Here is a 14690-nt window from a genome sequence, read left to right on the forward strand (position 1 = left end):
AAAGTTCACCTGAATTCTGCTTGGACAGAAGCTAGATCCATGAACTTAGTCTGTTCCACCAAAGAGCGGCAAAAATGAGATGTCCACGTTACGCTATGTAAGGACAGGAAGGGAAGGGACAATGTCACTTGCTACAACTTCAGTCTTCCTTCAGCCAGTACTTGTGTCTTTTTCACTCCTCTTCTTCAAATCTAATTCAACTGGCTGTACCTACAGCACCACATGCACTGGTGTCCCTCCCTGCTATAGGACTAGTACCCTTCAGCATGCCAAAGGATGAGGTTATTCTCTTGGGTCACAGTCAGCCTCTTTGGTATTCACATTTGCACTGTCTAACCTGATTATGTTTATCTGAACATAGGAGCTTGCCCTGTTTATGCTGTAATATCTCGTGGGTGTCGTGTCCGCCGCTACTACACCACCCCCCCCCCAGCTTGTTTAGTAGTTCCCCACAATGTTTTTGAATGCTCAGACAATAAATCTGTGTCAGAAATTCTTTGCCAGAGCTAAGACTTAGAATACACAACTGGAGAAGAGCGCCCTGGCATGGTCCTTGTGCTCAAATATTAGAGATCATCTGACCATCTGTACAGATGGTCAGATTATTCCTTACACTGTGTTGCAGAGATCAAAGCTTTATTCCGTCATACAAGTTGTATGTCATGTGGCATGTAGTAGAGAGATTCAGCTGTTGTTGTTCACTTAAACTCCAGGCTCTGTCCATAAGTAAACTGGAAGAAGGAGACACTGCATGGGCAAAAACATTCAAATAAGAAATTATAAGTAACTGGACTTCTGAGATATATATACACCCAACTATCTCCTTTCCTTTCTCCTACAGAATCCTTTGTAACAACATGCATTTAAGCATTTTGAAAGTACCTAAGATTTTTTCAGTCACTTCGCAAATTCTCAGCTGAAACTATAACTTTTTTTTTAAATGCTGTATTGCTGTAAGATTTTAGAACTAGTAATAAAGTGTTAGTTAAATTAAAAAAAAAGGAAAAATTCTCTACTAGTGACTTGTCTCAAGGGACGAAGCACACTGTTCCCACCTGGCAAAGCTACTGGTGTTTACTATGTGGTGCATATTGAAACTTGGGAGAACAGAAATGGGTGACAGAATCTGAGAGTGTGGAGGCTGGGAAGGAGTTGGGTTCATAACCTAGAGGGGGAAGTGGAAAGGGTCACTGTGTGGTGTATTAGCTCACTAGGGTGCTACCTTATTGCAGACTGTAGCCAGAGTCTGGGCACCAGAAGTGCTCTGTGTCCTCAGAGTGCAAGTATCTCTGCACAGTTGCCCAGCTCCAGCTCCATGAGAGCCGAGTGCAGGCATACTGCCAGCGAGAGGATACTCTGCAGAACTCCCTGCACTCAAGTTTTCTTCCGCTGTCAGAGCTCCCTCCTCCACTTCAGTTTTCTGTCTTGCATCTTCTCTGGCTGGTTGCAGCCAGGGCTGCAGAGGAGTAATGAGGGAAGACCTAACGAACCTGAGCCCTATTGGAGATATGAGACAAAAAGAAATTAGTTGAAACTGAGCTCTGAAGAGACTGAATGGAGCATGCTTAACTCTTCTGCATAAAGGACTGGTTCAGTTCCTAGCCGCTCAGCGTCCTGTGATCATTTTATTTTTTTTTATTTAGTGGTAAAGTTTGCTCAAGAAGTTTGCTAATTCTTTAATTATTAATGCTGCAGTGCTATGGTTCCCTGCCTTCAGTTTTGCTGACGCAACTGATTGTGGGATTATGCTTAAATTGCATCAGTGATATGACCTGAATTAAAAATGTTAAAAAGAAAAAGTTCATTTCACTCCATTTCACTGATCTGGTTTAAAGTGCAGCCCTACAGATAGTTGGGTCAGCAGCTGAGGGAGTGGTGGAGGGAGAGATTAATAAGGGAGAGGTGGAGGGAAGAAGAGAACCTCCAAAACTGGTTTTGCCACTAGTGAAAATGTATGTGAAACTTCCACAGGCCTGCAGAGGTGGGGCAAGGTAGACTATGTTAACAGCTTCCCTTGTCTCAGTGGTAGATATATCATGTCCGCTTACTGGTCTTAAGCTGCCAGCTTGCAGTTTTGGGGTGGGAACAAACTTCATTGCACTCATCGTCAATATATACCAGGCTTCTCGCTTTGAGAATCTGATCTGATTCAGTGTATGGGGAATTCACTGAAATGAACCTGTTGCTACTAGGTGTGTCTCAGCACCTGGTATTTAATGTTTGGAAAGCTGGAGTGTTAAGATACAGCTCATATACATACATATTGTATATGTAGGATTTTGTTTAAAATGAACTGATCATTTCAGTTGCAAGGAAGTCCTTATAATCTTGACTTTAAAAAAAATGGTGTAATGCTCCCAGTCTGCAGGCAATTTACAGAATGGTTCAGAAATTTTCAACCACTTTTATCTGTAAATTTTACCATAGGCTTAATATTGTGTTTCAGTAAATTGCTGATCATTTTAGTGGGTGAATGTGAGGGAGGGATGGGTGAAGCAAAAGACAAAAAGCAGCAATCCTAAAGATTCTTCTTCCTGTGCGCAGCTGTCTATACCAATGTACTGAGCAAAAATAATTCAAGAACTTTTCTGTTCTACCCTTTGTGAAAGCCTCTTTGCTGCTCTCCTGGTTTCGGCTGGGATAGAGTTAATTTTCTTCCTAGTAGCTGGTACAGTGCTGTGTTTTGGATTTAGTATGAGAACAATGTTGATAACACACTGATGTTTTAGTTGTTGCTAAGCAGTCAGGGACTTTTCAGCTTCTCATACTGGCCTGCCAATGAGAAGGCTGGAGGTGAAAAAGAAATTCTTTCCCACAAGAAACTGGGAGGGAGCACAGTCAGGAGAGCTGACCCAAACTGGCCAAAGGGATATTCCATACCATATGACATCATGCTCAGTATATAAACTGGGGGAGTTGGCCGGGGCATGGCCGCTGCTCGGGGATGGGATGGGCTGGGCATTGGTCGGCGGGTGGTGAGCAATTGTTTTTCATTTGCATCACTTGTCTTTCTTGGGTTTTGTTTCTTTCTCTTTTTGTTATTTTCCTTTTCATTATGTTGTTGTTGTTGTTGTTATTATTATTATTATTATTATTAAACTGGTCTTATCTCAACCCACAAGTGTTCTCACTTTTACTCTTCTGATTCTTTCCCCCATCCCACCGGGGGCGAGTGAGTGAGCGGCTGGGTGGTGCTTAGTTGCCAGCTGGGGTTAAACCATGACAGCTGTTAATATAAATTTTCTTACAGGTTAAGAGGAATAGGTAGTCCTCAAGATACACTTCAGCCATATGAATTTCAGGAGTGGAATTTCTCCTTCCTCAAATAAGTTTGGACAATCTGTTTCTGAGTCACTTCTAGTGTCATAGGCTCCTTTATCTGCTGACTTGCCAGTTAGCTGGTAACAGAGAATAGTACCGTTCAGGGAACACAGAGATCTGCATTGATGCCAGATGTTCCTCTGCATTTGAAGGATGTGTGTTAAGTTTGCATCTGATGATCAGACTGTTCTTCAGTTTCTTAAAAAGCTTGCTGGATTGGTATGCTTTGAGTTGTCCCTAATTTGGGAATTCATAAAGGTTTTAATAAAGTGATTCCTAGGTGTAGGATTTCCTATAATGGTGTTCCTTTGCATGTCATTTGGAGCAGTTGAAGTAGAATATGTGTCAAACCTGTTCCATTTCTGTCATCTCTGAACTGATTTGGAATTGGTTCACACTGCTCCAGAACACTTAGAGATACACTTGATATTAGGAACTTGATAGAGGCAGTGATAGCAGAAAGGTTGTACTGTTGTGATCCTGGTGTATGTCAGAAGAATATGATGTCAAACTGCATGTTTCCAGACATGCCGTCTTGGTGAATTTCAAGGATGAGTCAACTTCTGACCTCCTTTTTCTGAGACAGAAAGCGAGATTATTTTTGGTCTCTCAGGGTAAGTGAGAGTTAGCAGAGAATGTGAAGTCAGCTATAGTATGTGCACCTGTGCTAATATATCCATGGCACGTCTTTGTGATTGACCGCCTTGGTGAATACGGGGATCCTAGGAGAAAGAAATATGGTAGGGAGTCTTTGGACTGTGCCCAAGTTTCTTATCAAGCGAGTCTACCCCATGCTATAGTTTTTGGAGGCTTGTCTCCAGAATTCCAGGTTGTGGAATCCAGGAATAAAAACTTGGAGGTAGAACTGTGAATAGCTTAAATATATCATAGTTTCAAGATCTAAAGAAGAAAGCCTCATTTGTGACAAACTAACATTAATATTCAAGTAAAGGGGGAAAACACACCCATTCACTTTGAAAGAATGGTTGCTTCCTTAATGACAGCTAACAGTTTTGATGTGTGTGGTTTCTTTTTCAATGCTCCTATGATCATTCCATTTTTTTATTTTATTTTTGCTTTTTTTTCCTAGAGATGTGAATTATGCCCTCATAAGGATGGTGCTTTAAAGAGAACAGATAATGGGGGTAAGTTTTATTCTTATTTTTTGTGAACTCTCTTATTTTGTATGAGGGAAATAAGACTGAAAAAAAAATTGTAGGGATCGTAAACATAAAGGAAAACAGTGGCTGGTTTGGAAAGAGAGAAGTATTTTACAGTAACCTTTATTTGTCCAATTTAGGTTGAATTTAGTTTGAGAACATCAGTCATTATTCTTAGCTTTATTTTTAGAAAGAGTTACAATGAAGGAGAAACTGCATTTTAACATAAGATTTTAATGGGGAAAAAGGACAAATTTTATGTGTGTTTAGTTGGAGTTCGAACATTTATAGAAAGCTGTTGAAAGTGCACCATTCATGGAGGAAAGTGGAATTTTTATGTCTGTAGCCCGACTGAATGCACCAGTGCATTTTCAAAGGCTAGCTCTTTCATGCCTGATTTACTAAGATGTTCTGTAACAAAGAAGTTAGAGCTGAAAAGTTGCAGTAGTGATTACCTGTCCCTTGCATCTTTCTGATTTCATCGTTCAGGTTATCATCAGCTCTGCTCCTGCTGAGTAGAACTGCTAGAGAAAGTCTCCGCTGAATATCCTGTCTTGGTTTTGTTTATACTAGTAGCTGGGTGATATGAATGAAAAACTTCAATTAACTTTTCAATCACTTCTGGAATTCCTTCTTTTCTCTTTGCTAGATCCTTCTAAATTCCTGTCCATCATCTATCTGTAAATAGCCTGGTCATTTTGATACTGAGCCCTTTCTCTTGTGAGAGCAGAAAGTATGATCAGGATTCTGGGTTTCATTTGGACACTCTATGTAAATTGTATTCTGGAGATTTTATGCTGCATACATAATATTCTAACTAATTTATATCTTAGCTTAGTGTTGATGCAATTGATGCAGCTTTGCTATTTCTGTTGCAGTTGAGTTGCAGGAACACAGAGCCTGCTTATGTTAGGGCTGATCTGTGCTTTCCCTTGTCTACACTTTGACCGCAACCTGCAATATATGCTCTAGCGTTCACCGTTCTAGTGTCTGCCCATCTCAAACACGTTAGTGAACTTAGTGTCATTTGTGAGTGTTGGGAGACTGTATTAAGTCTGTGTGTCAGTGAAACTACCATCTTACGTGCCAGCCCAGTACTTTAGCTTTAGAACTATTCTTCCTCTGAGACAGGTTGATACATGGCAGTGTTTAATTAATTTCTTCCGAAGTGGCAGCTGGACACTTGCTTTTTTAAGAAATAAGTAATAAGTAAGCCTCAAACCTCTTGAAATATACAGTAAAATCTGTGAAGTGTGAAGTAGCTGATTTTATGCTTATTTCTGGGTTTTATACTTAAAGTAGTGTTTGGGAATGCCTTGCTATTCTGTATGGTAATTTTGAAAATTTTTCTTTGCATAAAGTCTTGAGAACATATTTTGACAGTGTGCATCAAAGATCTGAGCATCCTATTAGTTATCTCTCATAGCTGTATTAATTGTAATTATGAATTCTTGTCTGGAAGTGAGTTACTGTATAAGATTGAAAGTACGTTTAAATAGCAAAGATGTTATACTGTACGAACCGTATTGTCGCTATTATAATTTTCATGACCAACTATTTTCATCAGTGAAAGCTTCATAATGAAAATTTCATAGCAGATAAGTCTTAAGATTTTGTACTTCACCTTCTGGAAACATCCCTTCCTCAGTAATAGATCTTGTCCATGGTGTTGAATACAGCAAATTCTACCTTATGGTCCAAATGTCCTTTAAATAACAGCTTTACAGAAGGATGTGAGCCTTGGAAAAAATTAACTCCGACTGGTGTTGCATTTCAGAAATCTACATTCTTAACCTGAAGCTTTCCTTTCAAGGAGTTGCCTAACAAGGGATTGTGCCAGAAGAGTTTCAGGCTTAAGGAAATATTGTTGAAGGTCATGTAATGGGATTGCCAGTTTAAAATTATATTTATAGTAGGTTAATACATGGATTTTTTTTTTAATGCTGTTACACCAATTGTTGCCAAGGGAAATGATAAAAAGATGCAGGTATTCCTGAAGAAACTTTGATACAAACATTTCTGATAAAACCTTGTAAGGATCCAGCTTTAGAAATTCATAATTATGGAGTCTTTCTGTAAGTATAGAAATTATTAAATGGTCTTAGCTTTTCAGAACAAGTGAAGAAATTACTGATTTTATGTCAGTGATAAAGGTATGCTTCTTTCTGCCTTCTGGCAACAAGTAACTTCATTTTGTGGCCAGAAAACCAATGCAGTTTTTGTTTTGAAAATGCAGATAGCTTAGCTCATACATGGTCTGCTGCTCTTGTAGATTTTTTTTTTTTTTTTAAGTCTTCTGGCTATTTGCTTTTTAATAATGTGAAGAAATGTGTTTTGTTTGGGTGTTGAAGATACTGTATTTTCTTTTATGTCAGGAATCGTTTGCTTTTTAATAATGTGAAGAAATGTGTTTTGTTTGGGTGTTGAAGATACTGTATTTTCTTTTATGTCAGGAATCGTAATGTTTTTTGGTCTACTGAGCTTTTACTACAGGGTTCCACGATTTTCTTAACCTGCAGTAAGACACTGTTACTGCAGGGAGGGTCCTTGCTATGCATTACTTCCTCCTCCTTTGTGATGGTACTAGCATTTAAAACTTCCCCTGGGTTCATTTTCAGCTAAATGAAGTAAGTTCCCTGACCCAGCTGACCATGCTAATGCTGATACAGGGGAATGACCAGAACTGTTGTTTTAGCAGCGGCCTGTACATTAGCTGTCTTAAGTCAGTTGTACAATGGTACCTGAAAACAGCCTAATCTTATAGCTTTTGTGTAATGGTGTTATCTTGCCTTTAAGAACTCTGGGGCACTCTAAGATATATATGACAAAGTAGTCTGGGAATCAAACTTATTTTCTAGTCAGTCAGTAATACTTAAAAACAGTAATGGTGGTGTATGGTGCGGTTGTGTTGGTGTGCTGTGGGTTTTTTTTGAGTCCATCACACTATTAATGTGTCAACTTCTGTAAAAAGGTTTAGTGTCCATAATGTTGTCTGGCAAGGCATTTTGCAATTGATCTGTACAATGTGTTAAGATGTACGCTGGTTTATTTTGAACCTGTTACCTTATGGTTTTATTTGGTGCCACTTGGCACTTGGCTAAGTGATAGGAAGTGGCAAAGAGCAGTTACTCTACATTCACCTTTTCGATACCTCTTCTGGCTTTATAGATCTCTGTCATATTCTTCTTTTGTCTCCTTTTCAGGATGAAGGAGCCCAGACTGATTGGGCATTCCTTGTACAGAAAACTGACCATCTCTTTTCCCCTTCTCTGTATGTCTTCCAAATGGTACATAAACCTTACCAGAGCTGAATGTGAAATTTTAGAGAAGCACATTTACTGTACGTGGTGCTGTGGAATCTATAGACTGCAAAATGTTTACAGTATGGTTGGTTTAGCGTTCCCTGACATAGACTATGAATGTAATTATGGGTCACCATTTTTTGGTACAAATTTCTCTCAATTACAGGATATCTTCACTAGCCTAAATATTTATACTACCTCGAGACTAGGACAGATCCCAAAATTGGAACGAAAGTATTGATTTTAGCAAGGCTTTTGCCTGAAGAATGTTCTTAAAATTGAGTGGACTGTTTTCTGCACCTGCTCGGAAAACAGAAGACATGGGTAATTTACATTTTTGAGGCATTAACTATTTTTACAGCCATAGTTAACTCTTGTCTGTTTGGGTTATTGGAGGTGGAGTGGAATAGGGGAAGTTCAGTTATTGTAGATAATAGTGACTGTACTAGCCAAGTGGTTTCTAGACAGTGTTGTGGAAACATTCCACTTAGTGTTGGAAACTCATGCAGATGGTTCTGCACCAAGTTGCTAGCGTGTTTGGATCTGGAAGGACTAAAGAGTTCATGTGAAATGTCAAGTGGAAATGGCTTTTTTTTGTTGTTGTTGTTGCTCATAACCTTTTTTTGGTACACTGGAGAGTACACAGATGCCTGCCTGTTCTTGGCTTGGTGATGGTGGCTGCTGTCACTGTAATCAGAACCGGTAGGGAGCCCAAAGAGATAATTCTGTCTGGATTTGAGCGGAATACGTCCTACTCTGCTTCACTGTCCCTCCTGTGCTTTCCATTGCCGGAGGCCTGAACTGACCCTGAACAGAAGCAACTAAGTAAGGTCTGGTTGTACATGTTTATTCAGTCTCTTCACACTGTGTGAAAATGGTCATTCTGCTCCTGCACTTGCAGGGAATCTTGGAAACAATACGGTTGCATTTAGCAGAGTGTAGCCTGGACTAATATCCATGGTGTGGCTTATCTGTGAGTGGGTTATTTGTGCTAAGGATTATTAAAAGTTGACTGTATTTAGCTGCACATTTGATTTAATTAATTTGTTAAGAGTAGTGGGACATTGCATGGTTATGATCAGGGTGATTGTCAGAAATTTGAGGAATAAGCTTTGAATACATTTTAATATTTCAGCTGCCTAATATCTGTGACTGTCTTACAGCTATGGTTAAGTTTTGTGAACAAAAAAATGGTCTTCGCTATATGTGGACTTTGTGGAATTTGTTTTTCCATAAACATTAGGACTTTTTCAGTGTTCAGAGACTGCCGTTCTATAAATTCTGTTAGGTTATTTATTTTTAATTGATACTAGAAGTAGAAAAGTAGGATTGAGTCAAAAAAGGAACTTTTGTCTTTGAATATATTTATTGACAAAATTCCTTGCTAAGTTTGGTATCATGTTCATTTAGGGGCACCACTGTGGTTTTAAACACATGAGTGAATATAAAAGTTTTTTAAAATGAGAAAAACTGATGTGTATATGAGTTGCTTATTGATTTGCTGTCTTATGTGTAAGAAGGCTATTGAAAGAGAGATTAACTTTTCTTTAGCTTTCTACTCTGTATGTGGATTAGTAGTTGGACAAAATATAAACACTTTTTTTGAAAAAACAGAAAAGCAACAAGTGAGCATTTGTTTGAAGATACTTGAGAACTGTAGGCTGTTTGACAGTTTTGGGCCTTTTCAATTCAGTAATGTTTCCTTAACTGTTGCAGTAATTTCCTTTGGGTTTTTGACAGTGAGGAGGAAATAAAATCATGACCATTTGAACTGATTAGTTTTTTGAATCCCAATTCTTTTACCCTCTCATAATACTGAGCATGCAGTCTTTTTTTTTAAGCAAATTGTTCAGTTGTATCTAATATTGTGCATCTCCCTTTTAAGTAGTTTTCTTAGAGTAATCTTTGTCCCCAATTTTCTGTAAGCCTAAAAGGCTTGATTTTGCTGTACAAGTCGTTGCTTTGAAATCTGATTCCATTGGATGATGATCAGGAATGCTGTGTAACGGCATTCTTTGTGTGACTTTTCACCAAGACTTCTTTCATGCAGCTGCTTGGGAAAAGGCCAGCTAACAATGTGGTGGTTTTATGTCATCGTCCAGGCCCTCTTCCTATCCCCTGGGTTAGCATTGGGATCTCCCAAGTCTATAAAAACATCATATGCTAGGTTTTCCTATTGCTATTGTTATTATTAGAGTCAGCAGCTCTCACTGTCAGGTTTACTGTTCTGATGAGTTTTCTTGGTGTTAATGTCTAAGAATGTGGATGGTATAATGTCACATGTACACATTCAGGCATACGCATTTTGCAAGAAGTGCGTACCTACAAATGTTCTGGTCCTTTTGTGCAGATTTGCAGGAGTTTGTTTGTGTATTTTTTTTTTTTAACTGGGAAAGACAGTACAAATTGATAAGCAATTTAAAATATTTTACTAATGTAAATATCTATTACCATATAATCTATATTCTATGTTTATTATTTATATTGCTAGTAATCATAATGTATAACTAGGAAAAAATTTAGAGCTTTAGATAAATATTTATGACATTTCTTCCTTTTGTTGTATAAAAGGATTTCTTGAGGGAGGGGGAAGAGATTCATTAATGCCATAGCATGCCAGACAAAATTATTAAAGCTATTAGCTTACTCAGTGGACCAGTGGAATGTAATCTGTAGCTGTTTCAAAAACAAATTATTTGTTGTGCTGCTGAATAATGACCCAAAGTGAATTTATCTTATGTACCAGTTCTTGAGTTTAGGAACAAATTTTGATAAATGGAGAGTTTGGTAAAATTCTGTAGTAGGACTCTACAGAGTGAAGCCTTTTCTTCATAGACAAACAGTATTTATTTACTTATTTTTAACAGAAATTGTCCCTTCATTCTATGTACCAATGACAAGGTTGACTACCAACCACAGTGGTGAGATCTGTAGTGGTTAGTGTGAACACCTTTTTACCCACCTTTGAAAAAAGTGGATCAAAGAATTTAGTGAATAATACTATATTAACTATAGCAAGCTCTAAAACTGTATTTACTAGGGTAAGGAAAAGACAGTAACTTAAGCTGACAGATTTCTTTCCTGCAAGTTTTATTGTCTTTACAGGAAAGGAGGATCAGGGTCAAAACAAAAGTGTCTGGAATGCCTTAATGAAGAGACACTTAACTAAAGGTCTAAAATGGTACTTAATCTTACCCTCTGGCAAATAGTAACAAAAATGGTCTTAAGTACATCTTTGCTGGATTCACCTTTCAGAGTGGGATAGAGCTGAGTCTTGGGGTCAGTCAGCAGATCTGACAGTTGTTGAAACTGAGGGTGCGATTTCATGTAGTCTAGGACAGCTATTGACCTCTGCTGAAAGGAGTGGACTGTGGTTTTCCCATGACTGGCTGTTTCTTCACTGGTGGTTTTGTGTATGGTAATCACACAACCTCAGTATGGATGGATCAACTTATCTACGGATCTTACTGGAAGGTAAACTTTTGTTGTTCCCCCAAGTTTAGTAATCAGGTGAATAAAATTTTATCTGCCCTGTTACATGGCAAGCTTATACTACAGGGAGAGGGCAGGGACGTACAGTTGAAAGTGAAGAATAAGGTGAGACCTTACTTTTTAGTGACAGGCCACAGTTGGCTGGATTGAGGTGTATCCTTAAATTACAACCTGGAGCAACCCTAATAAGAAACTAACATTTCAACAAATAAAGGTTTTACCATGCTAGAAGAATACATTCACTTGGTTTAGGAGTGAGCTATAGTTACAAATAAAGTAAAATTTCCTTAGTGAGGTATAATGGACTCTTTAGGAACTTGCACAGAACGCATAAACAAATTTTACTCTGGAATTGGTGCACGGTTAGGAGATGGTGATGACATCCCAGAGCCCTCTTGTGGGACCATGCTGGCACTATGGCTGGATCTCAGTGTGACTTCATGATTCTGGCCTCTACAGTCTGTTACAGCTTTGCAGCACAGCTTCAACATTGATTGTGGGATGTAGTTCTAGTGTAGTGCCTACTCTGTGTCTGTTCGTTCGCAGGCTATAGGTGGACTTGTCTTGATTTGTGTGGTAGGATGGATTATATGCCTGTTGCTGTTATTTTATTATGAAGTAAAAGGTTATAAAACCAAGGCTTCAAAATTTGCACTGGGAGATGATCTAAAAGTACTATGAATTTATTTACGGTGAAAGTGCTACTGAATCCAGTTTTGAACACTTAAACAGTAGTTGTAAAAGCAAAAAATTTAGTTAGATGGATAATGTAGTGTATATTATTTATCTTCCTGCATTTTCTTTGTTAATTTTAGATTACTTTGTTAGAGTTTGCTTCTAGTTATAGAAGCAAACTTTGGTGTTTTGCTTCTAGTTATAGAAGCAAACTTTCTTTGTTGGCAACAGTCTTTTGTTTGCTGATGGTGAAATTATTAGGAGTTACCTGTTCTCCGTCGCATTGGGATAACAGATCAACTATTTATTTTCAGTTAAGGTTCTGGAGCCCAAGTTTTGTTACTCTGAATGTTAATGAAGAATGTATATTCAAATTTTACCTGTTAAGCATGTACTGTTAGGTTTTCACTGAGTTAAAAATTAGTTAGACACCTGAAATAAAAATCTCAGCAAAAGATTGGTAAAATTTGTATAGATTCTGTGCTGGTAATTAAACATTTTACATGCCAGAACAAGACATAAAAATCAGCAAAACTCAGTAGTGTGTCTTTCTGAGGGATAAATCAAAATAATAAAGGACTCAAGTGAAAAGCTGGAAGTTTCATAAGACGTATTTAAACTTTGAAGGCTTTTCAGCATGAATTTCCAATTTCTGATATTGGAGAAAACTGTTTTCATTATTATTGTTATCAAAGTAGGTCTTGGAGTTGGTTTATATGTGGTTTTGATGTTGTTTTAGTGTTGGTTGAAGTTGTTTCCTAAGATCTCCTCAAAGGAAAGTGTCTTAGCTATACTTGTGTGATGTTATCTTAGAAAGTACAGTGGATTTTTTTTTTTTAAAGGTAAGCAGCATTTGCCAAAGTTATTGGACTTGAAAGCACAGTTGAAGTAAATAGTTTTAATTTTAATTTGGCTGTCACCAATAAGTTGTTTCTAGTAAGTAACAACCAAAAACTGATGACATTTTACAATTTCTGGATGGAGGCATTGATTGTTGTAGAATATCGGATCATTTAAAGCAAAAGAGGCAGTGAATCTGCCAGTCCATGGTAGCCTGCTGTGAGTATTTTTTTCAGCAGTTTCAGAGAAAGCAGTTCTGATAAGAATGCACAGAAACAAGCAAACTCAATGGCTGATTTGAATCCGTATAATACATTTCTTAATTTCTTGTTTTTAAACTAAAGCCTAAGTTTATTTTAAAATAAGCAAGCCAGGCGTTATCTTCTAGTAAAAATATTATTATTGAGAAAGCACATACATAAAATGGCTACCTTCTCAAAGATTAAGAAATAGTAAGTGAAATAAGAAAAAAAAAATATTCTGAGGATAGGGAGAATTTTAAGAACATTTTGCAGGATGATAGTACCTGCATTTACAAAAACATTTGTCGTCATCCCTGCCCCCGTTGTCCTGAAAGGGCGATGAAAGCAAAAGTAAATTATGTATAAGCAATTTAGTGGCAATAGTAAGAGTTTGTTAGCAATTACTGTAAATTTTATAAGTAAAATTAAAATAAGGTGTAATAAATCTGTGGCCAGTTGTTTGGATGCAAACCATGCACAACCAAAGTGAATGGAAGCTTATCACTGATTTAAATAGTAAAGGATGTGGTCTATGCAGATGGTTTTAAAAAACTCATTTGGAACAAAAATGATCTGAAGGATGGCCTGAGTTCCTGGCTAAGTTTGGAGAACAATTACGAAAAGTCAGAGTATCCTGTTGTTATTTCTGTGCGGTGTTTTGGGTGAAGAGGAATGGTGATAAATTAATTTCAGTTGTTTTAAATGTTATTGAATGTGTAGAACAGTACTACTGTCTTGTGTGGTTGTTTTTTGTTTTTTTACTCTAAAACATAAGTATACAACAGTATTTTTCACACTTAAACATTGGGAAAGCTCAAAAGGACTGGATTTAATGATGGGGGGGGGAAGAGGCATAGTTGCTGATGAAGTTGATAGCTGCCCAAGAATAATGTAGCAAGTGATTTGAATAGGAAGTTCACAGCACAATCTTTATGGCTTAGATGGGGTTAATTGAAAAATATGTATTTTAACGTAGTCTTAAATATCATAAGTCCTTCTAAATGCTTGCTTCTCTTATCAGCTATATGTACAGTTTGCATGGGTGTCTCTTTAGGATGTTTCATTATCCCTGCAGACAAAGTAAGCGGTTGTCATCCAGTAAGAAACAGTAGACAAAAGCACTCAACTGAACATGGCAAGAAGTACTTGATTCTGTTGGGATTCTAAGCTCTACGCTCTGCCTGAGAGTAGTTGTCTAAAAGAGAAGGAAGCGGCAGCAGAGGATGGGGGAGGCATTTTCTCACTGTGTTATATAGTCAAGAGCCTTCTCAGTTGCAGAAAACATTAAAAGTAAAGTCTGCTTGTATGCTAGTAGCTTGTTCTTCCATCAATGAGACAGAGGTGAGCTATCACACTCACTTTGTTTGGCTGTAGGTGTCCTTGCTTCCATGCTTAGTCTTCCTAGCAAAAGTGACTAGTCATTTGATGCTTAGGAAAAAGATGATGGTTGTTTGCTTCCTTTTCTGTTTTCCTCCGCTACTGTCTGGTCCTTACATGGCAAAACTGAATCTTCTTGACCTCCCTTAAGTTGACAAGTTTTGTGGAAGAGTCTACAGACCTTCAGTTCTCCAAAGATGGAGATTCCACAGCACCTTTAGGCAACCAGTCCTTAACCACACTTGTTATGGAAAAGTGTCTTCCTTATTCTTTCTTCAGGG

General features: G+C 37.8%; 1 protein-coding gene across 1 annotated transcript in view; it reads left to right on the forward strand.

The window, feature by feature from the left end:
- Positions 1-14690, forward strand: part of MLLT10 (myeloid/lymphoid or mixed-lineage leukemia (trithorax homolog, Drosophila); translocated to, 10) — a 134426-nt gene that overhangs the window by 15655 nt on the left and 104081 nt on the right. The window contains exon 3 of the mRNA XM_009330562.1: positions 4412-4466. Coding sequence (XP_009328837.1) covers positions 4412-4466 — 55 coding nt within the window. The remainder of the gene's footprint in view (positions 1-4411; positions 4467-14690) is intronic.

This window comes from Pygoscelis adeliae, unplaced genomic scaffold (genome assembly GCF_000699105.1).
Source record: "Pygoscelis adeliae isolate BGI_AS28 unplaced genomic scaffold, ASM69910v1 Scaffold27, whole genome shotgun sequence".
Lineage (NCBI taxonomy): Eukaryota > Metazoa > Chordata > Aves > Sphenisciformes > Spheniscidae > Pygoscelis > Pygoscelis adeliae.